This window comes from Ailuropoda melanoleuca, chromosome 1 (assembly GCF_002007445.2).
Source record: "Ailuropoda melanoleuca isolate Jingjing chromosome 1, ASM200744v2, whole genome shotgun sequence".
Lineage (NCBI taxonomy): Eukaryota > Metazoa > Chordata > Mammalia > Carnivora > Ursidae > Ailuropoda > Ailuropoda melanoleuca.
The window spans coordinates 201262086-201269500 of record NC_048218.1 but is presented as its reverse complement, the minus strand read 5'-3'; the positions used below and the strand labels follow the sequence as shown (position 1 = coordinate 201269500).

Sequence of the window (7415 nt, the reverse complement as noted above, 5' to 3'; positions counted from 1 at the left end):
TACACTCTTGCTAAGTGTAAATCAGTGATGCCAGCCCATTATCTCAGGACCTTCGATCTCACCTTGAAATCCTATTTCATTGAAGTTATTCTCCTAGTCATTAAATGTAGTAGAAAGGAAAAGAGCATTAAAAGTGGCGAAGAGATTTAAAGAAGCCATGTCCCACTGCACCATGCCCTCTGCAGTAGAGTCTCTGAGGTTTTTCATTAATTGCAATTCAAGATGCCCAGCACTGTGCACAGCAGCCCCCCTCCAGCACACCTCTCAGCCTGGGGTTGCTCAAGAGCAGTGACAGGGTGGATGGCTGTGCACAGATAAATCACTGCCTGCCACACCCAGCGCCAAGTTCCAAGATGGAAAAACACCTGCAGCGCTGAGCACCAGTGACAGAAAATAGGGGGTGAAGACAATAGCAAAGGAGATGAGAGCCAAAAGAACCTTGATGTGCGCCTGGACACTGGGGTCACGAAAGCTGCGATGGACAGCAGGGCCTTCTTAGGGTGTCTTTACAGAGACATGAGCAAAACCATGCTAACAAGGAAGACAACAGTAAAGAGTGTACAGGTAACAAGTTTTAAAGAGAAGAAGTAGGATTTCTCATATGATCTTATATATAGTATTCCCAGTGGCATTCCAAGATTGCAACCCTCTCCTTAAAATGTAGAGATATAGGGGTGCCTGGGTGGTGCAGTCGTTAAGCATCTGCCTTCGGCTCAGGGCGTGATCCCAGCGTTATGGGATCGAGCCCCACATCAGGCTCCTCTGCTATGAGCCTGCTTCTTCCTCTCCCACTCCCCCTGCTTGTGTTACCTCCCTCGCTGGCTGTCTCTCTCTGTCAAATAAATAAATAAATAAAATCTTTAAAAAAAAAAAAAAAGTAGAGATATAAGCTCTGGTTGCCTATGAAAATAGGATGGTGCTCAAGCTGGAGAGCCCCACAGAACCGAGCAGCATCCATGGAACCAACCCAGACACCTTCTGTTTTAGCCCAAGGAAGATGGGGAGGGGGAGGGTTGCGGTCTTCACCCAATAGAAAGCACTGAGCTAAGTGAAGAACCATAAGGTGGCAGTGTTCCGTAAGTTCCATTGGAAGGCTAGGAACTGCAGTACAGGGTTGTATGGGAAGGCCACTGGATACAGGAAAATATAAATGCTCTTCCTCATCACCACCCACTGCAGATGGAGGCAAGAGGCCCTGGCTGACTAATAATTTATCACAAGGTTAACAGTGTTCTCTGTAGCAACCGCTCCATGCTCAGTGCTACATTGATGAAGCCATTGCTCACTGCCGTCCCCAGAAACAAAAAAAATAAAATAAGATGATAACCAGGGTGATGGCTCTCTTATCAGTCAGTCACTGGGTTCTGGAACCATGTCATCTCCATCCAGCTCTCCTGTGGACAAGATGGGTCCCCAAGACTTCAAGATCTATTCCTGTTGGGTGACTCTGGAAGGTCTGCCTGATGTTTGCCCCTCCAGCTGCCCGCAAGTGTAGAGGACAGAGCAGAGGACATAGACTATCTCCTGAGGGTAAAGAGGTTTCTTCTTCTCTGAGTAGATGCAAATACTGCTAAGGCTCAGTTTCAAAATTCCCCTGCCTGCCCTCGAATTTGCCTGCCCCTCCTTTGCCTACTCTCTGCCCATGTCAACACTGGTGTGAATAATATACCAGGCAGGCGCTTGCATTTAGCATCCCTTACACGGGAGGCTCTACTTCTCTAAGCTCACACTTACATGACTGCACACCTGCTGGCAGCTCTGTGAAGAAACCCACAGAACACAACCTCTATCAACAGTCAGAGCTCACATTCATTGGTTGGTTGTTCATTCCAGGCATTGTTTTAAATGTTATCCATTGTGTTAGTTCTCCCCATGACCTTATGATATAGGTGCTTTTGGGATCCCCTCTAATAGAAAAATGAGCTAAATCTCTACTAAAAGAGGTTAGTTCAAGTCCTATAACTTGTCGTGACCATCAGCATCAAAAAGAACACAGGAGACAATTATATATTATCAGGCAGGTGACTTTTTTGTTATAACATTTTGTAATTAGTGACCTTTAAAGTGGCATTTCATGGAGGAACCCCTACCAGGATAGCAAGAAAACCAATGGGATGTGGCCGAAAGAACCCTGGACAAGGACTCACCGTGAGTTACAGAGTATGTTGTTAGCCCCTCTGTGCCTCAATTTCTCCATCTATAAGATGCAAAAAGTATCTGGGTTTTTTAAGATTGTATTTATTTATTTGTCAGAGAGAAAGCACAAGCAAAGGCAGCAGCTACAGAGGGAGAAGCAGGTTCCCCGCTGAGCAAGGAGCGCGATGCAGGACTCCATCCTAGGACCCTGGGATCATGACCTTAGCTGATGGCAGACGCTTAACTGAATGAGCCACCCAAGCATCCCTATCTGTTTGGGGTTTTTTTAAGCTAGCTCTACACCCACCGTGGGGCTTGAACTTACACCCCCTAGATCGAGAGTCACTGTTCTTCCAACTGTGCCAGCCAGGTACCCCAAGTATCATCTGTTCTAATTCAAGATCGAACTAGAATCTCAGTTTTTGGAGTGAAAGAAAACATTAAAATAATTTTATAAAAGAAAGAAACAAGGCCTCAAATTATAGATTAAGAGTCTCAGCTAAGGTCATAGCTACATGAAAGACCAAGACCCAAACTGATGCCAGGACCAGAGATCTCTGCCATAGTTAGCGGCACATCCTTTACCCTGCTCCCCTTCATTCCCAGCTGAAGTCAGAGACCGGGTTTTGAGTCCTGTCAAGATCCACTATCTATGGATCTTCAGGCTAGTCATTTAACCTTTCTGAACGCCTCTTTCTTCACCTATAAAATAGAGGGATCTCAAATACATGTGAATATACATCTACACTATCTGTAGAAGCATAAGAAAGAATTAAGGTGATGATGACAACTGTTATTATAATAACTACCTGCCATTCCATCCATCCCGTGGAGGGACAAATAGTCCAAGGAGAATTCAGGAGAGCATTAGAGATGAAGTAGAGGTCAGAGCACCAACTCTTGGACCATCTACTTTAACCAGAGGAAGGCAAAGTAGGCAAAGGTTATGTTTTTCATAGGGATGATGTTCAAAGAGTCAAAAAAAATCAGCAATTAGGTGAGTACTTATGCAGGTGAGTGGTAAGCAAATTAATGTGTGTACAGGGAGATAGGCAAACAGAAATTATTCTGGGTCATATATGGCAATAATAAAGGCTCAAGATAAAGTAACATGAGAGTGAGGGAGTATTTTATAGTACATTCCTGTTCTGGCCAACACTATATCCTACCGGTTTCATGCATACAACCCTGTAAAGAGAGAGCAGAATGCAGAAAACACATGATCTCTTTCCAGTTCCCAGTCCACCTGCGACAAAGATCCAGGCAGAATTGTTCTTCCAACACAGAACCCTTGCTACAGTGAATACTGTGTTCCTAGAGAAAGGAGAGATGGTGAACTAAGGTATTTTTTCACCTTGCCTTTCTGTGAAGATGCAAATCTTCAGGAGATAAAGTTCCCAACTGCTCTCTTCCTTGGCCTTGTTCCTCTCGCTGACATTTGGCCATTTCCTACTGGACCCTGGAGCAAAGGAGCAAACTTTGAACTCCTAGTTATAGAGTTTGGCCAGCCACAGACCTCTCAGTATGGAAGCTCATCCTTCCCATCCACTTCGTACATTTTTGATGGCTTATACAATTGGAAAGTTGTGTCCTAACCTTCAATTTATTCAACAATTTACGATGCATTTCTCATGTCATAAGGACCCTGTGAAAGGCACTGGGGCTACAACAGTGAACTAGGTTCCTGCCCTCAAAGTGTTTTCATGCACCAATCATAAACCACAACATTAACTGGCCACATACTTTGTGCAGATTAAGCTAATCCCAAAAGGTAAATAACCACTTGTATTTAAATATGCAATGTGTTTTATAGTGATTCTTTTGTTGTTTGTGCTTCTTATTTGTTCACTGCATTTTACTTCCTCATATTCAGATTTATCTTCTCAGGGGGAAGCCAAATCTGAGAATTTTGAGTTTTCACAGCTGGTCTTTATACGTGTAATGGTGGGGATGGTACAGGTAGGAATCTGTAGTAGATTCTCTATGTGGGAAATACATACCACAAGGACTCTCTCTGAGAGGGATAAAGTGGGAGGACTCCCAGGCTGCAGTTGGAAGTGTTATGTGGCATCCTATTCCCACCAAGAATTCTGAGAAGAGCTCAGTGGGAGCAGCAGCAGCAGAGCCTTCATTGAGGTATGAGAAAGACACTGTCTTGTATGTTGGAAGGAAGGAGACATGGGTCAGTGAAGAAGAAGGAATTGTCATTATATCTAGCGAATCATCAGACAAGTTTGGCTACAGCAAAGGGAATGGTGGCATAGCAGGCTGGGAAGCGTCCACAGAGAGCCTTGAAAGGCAGGATGAGATACTGGGTTATGTTTTTGGTCAAGATGGAGCCACCAAGGGTTTGGGGGCTCTTATGAGCTAAAACCTAGGAAAAGGAAGTTAAGAACATCAACCAATCAAGAAGTCCTGAGATTAGCCCACTAGACCTGGCATAACTCAAAGAGCTATGAACATATTTCAGGACATAAGAGTCACATCATCATCCTCTCTCCACCCAAGACATTGAGTACAGTTCTGGAACTCTACTGTTCCAGGGAACAGTAGACATGGAAAGGCAGTCTTCCAGGTGCTTCCAGATAAGTGGTCTGTGGATACAGATACCACTGATGCTCTTGCCTTCATTGCTCCCACTCAACCCTTTTCTAGTCTTTTGGTCTACATATGTTTTTAAAATTAATTCCATCAGCAAAAAAAAAAAAAAAAATGTATGAGCATGCATCCAACCATATGCATATTTAATTTAACTACATGCATGTGTACTCTACTAATACATTCTGTACATCAAAAAATATACACACAAAAAAAAGGAACTAAAAGGATGAGATAAAAAAGTAAGTGGAAATTGGAGTTGCCACACTCTTCTTTCCACATTCAGTGGATCACTGTGCACTCAACCCTGGGAAGCAAACACCCCAATTTGGAGACTACCGTGCTAGGCATCGGCATTCAGGATCCACCTCCTGGGTGAGCAGACAGGAAGGGTAGGATTATCAAATCAAGAACAATAGTAAATGTGTTTTGTTTTCCTTCTCTATCTTCTGTTGGCTAAAACCTAAAAGCATTTCCACATTGGACAATTCCCTTTAATTCAACATATAGCAAACATGCAAAATCATGGGCAGGGCCTAGAGTGGCGGGAAACTCCTACATGCCCTCCGCCTTTCATGGGATCAAACTGAAAAGACTCCATGGGCAGAATCAATCATAACCAGGACACAAAAGAAGGGAAGGGACAAGACTGGCAGACAAAGGAAAGAAGGAAGTTCCAAATGGGCCAAGTGACCACAGGCTAGAGTGAAGATGTGGAGATGTGGGGAAATGGAAAGAACCTTTACTGGGCTGGAGTGGAGAGACTGAGCTGACAACAGAACAGTAATGAGGAGGGCAGTTGTGTGTGGAATGGTGTTGGACAATCTATACCACCATTAAAAAACACTTCAGGTTGACCACAGAGACAATCAACAACCGTTACAGGTCTCCATAAAGCAGTCAGACCCAAAGGATGCTTGGAGAACTTTATAATGGCTGCTCATATAGAGAGTGTGAGAGTCTATGAGGCCAACATCCTAGCCTAGGGTGGTTTGGGACCCACACTAGGTACTAGGAGCAATAGACGGGATGGCAGGAACAGAGAGGGGTGCAAAAAGAATTAATAGGGCATGGAAGGAGTAGGAAAGAAAGAGAGAAATGAAAAGAGAGAAGGACAGTGCCCAAACTTTACAGGTTCTCACCACTTATGGGCTTGTCCACAAATAGTGATTACTGATACTGATAACTTGAGACAGACCATCCTTTGTCCAGAGCTTTCCAAACCCTGGTCTTCAGGACCTTTCTCAGCTTGGGGCTGCTTACCACCAGGATGCTGGAGTGCAGACAGACACCTGCATAAGTTACCACTTCCCAGGCCCAGTACCAGTGACTCTGGAAGATTGTGATTTTCCTAACAACAACAATCAGAGACAGGAAATATGATGTATAGAAGACAAGGAAGAAGACAAGTGACTTCAGGGCCCTGGTGTGAGCCTGGATACTAGGATCACATGGGCTCAGTCTATGGTCCCTCATCCGCCTCAAGTGCTGGCACAGTGAGAACATGAGCAAGAACGTGGACACCAAGAACAGGAGGAATGGGATTGACAATGTAAGCATTGCATGAGGTACAGTAAAACACCAATAGAAGGACTGTACTGTATCAGCCAGGGTGCTGTTTCCTTGGGAACTCTGGGATGCAATCATCTGCATAAAAATTCTAGTCCCAATGGCTGATGAGATGACTGTCAGACCAGCCAAGACCAGGGAGCCCAGCAGCAGCCTGGGCACTGACCGAGAAATCCTCCACTTCAGCCAGAAGAAGACAGGGTGGGAGAAGAGGGCGATCTTCACACAGTAGAAGATGGCAAGCCAGGCAGTGAGCCAGGAAGTGAGAGTGTTGATGAAGTTCCAGGGGGTCTGGTAGGTCAAAGAAGGTCAAGAGGTTGTTCAGGATGGCCACCCCATGTAGGCAGAACCGGGAGGCAGCCAGAGAGGCCACAATCATGTCACCTGCAGGCAGCATCCGGCGTCGCACCCACTCCATGCCCAACACAGTAACCACGAAGCCATTCTGCAACATTGCAGCCAACGACTCCAGGAAGAAGATGACCATGAAGATCAATGCAGGTGAGGAAGGCATCCTCTCCAGAAGCCACTGCTCACACTGAGACACATCCACAAGGAAAAGTGGACTCTCTGGCCAAGCCACTCTGTTGAGACCAGAGATCCAAAAAGCTCTCTCCTTGGAATCACACAAAAGTCTAGCTGCCAGCAAACACCTCCAGTCCCACAGGATTTGAAAAGAGGATCCCTGTGATCCCTCTTGGCATGCAAATCACTCCCAGCTCAACGATTCACTGTCTATATTTGCCTAACCTGTATTTGCCTGCTTCTTACCAGAGCCAGAGGCAGAAAAATGTTAACAGAAGAGAGGCTCCATGGGTGAAAATACTCATATGTTGTATTTTATTTCTTAACCATATTATTTTTTCCCTAAGTTTTATTTAAAAGATGCCCTTATCCCTGTTTGACTCCCCTAATCACAAACCTCCCCTGACCCTTCATGTCCCGGTTTAATATTTTATTCACTAGTCTGTACACATTACAGTTAGGCCCATCTCTTGAATGGGTGGAGTAAGAAATCATCCATATGCACAAGCACCAGGAAAAGGCTCATTTTCTCCTCCACTGACTGTTCATGCTGCCTAAAATTTCATTGGCAGGCTCCATATTGAAGT

The 7415-nt window shown here is 44.8% G+C and overlaps 2 protein-coding genes across 2 annotated transcripts; both read right to left on the bottom strand.

Moving 5' to 3' along the window:
• Positions 1 to 217: 217 nt before the first annotated feature.
• On the bottom strand, positions 218 to 2961 carry TAS2R60 (taste 2 receptor member 60). The gene is given in 9 exon segments (XM_011230985.2): positions 218 to 290; positions 292 to 339; positions 341 to 473; positions 476 to 614; positions 616 to 678; positions 892 to 1192; positions 1194 to 1222; positions 1224 to 1285; positions 2946 to 2961. Coding segments are annotated over 9 exon segments (864 nt in total).
• Positions 2962 to 5904: 2943 nt separating this feature from the next.
• On the bottom strand, positions 5905 to 6817 carry LOC105234348 (taste receptor type 2 member 143-like). Its single transcript, XM_011230975.3, is given in 2 exon segments — positions 5905 to 6601; positions 6603 to 6817. Coding segments are annotated over 2 exon segments (912 nt in total).
• Positions 6818 to 7415: the final 598 nt, after the last annotated feature.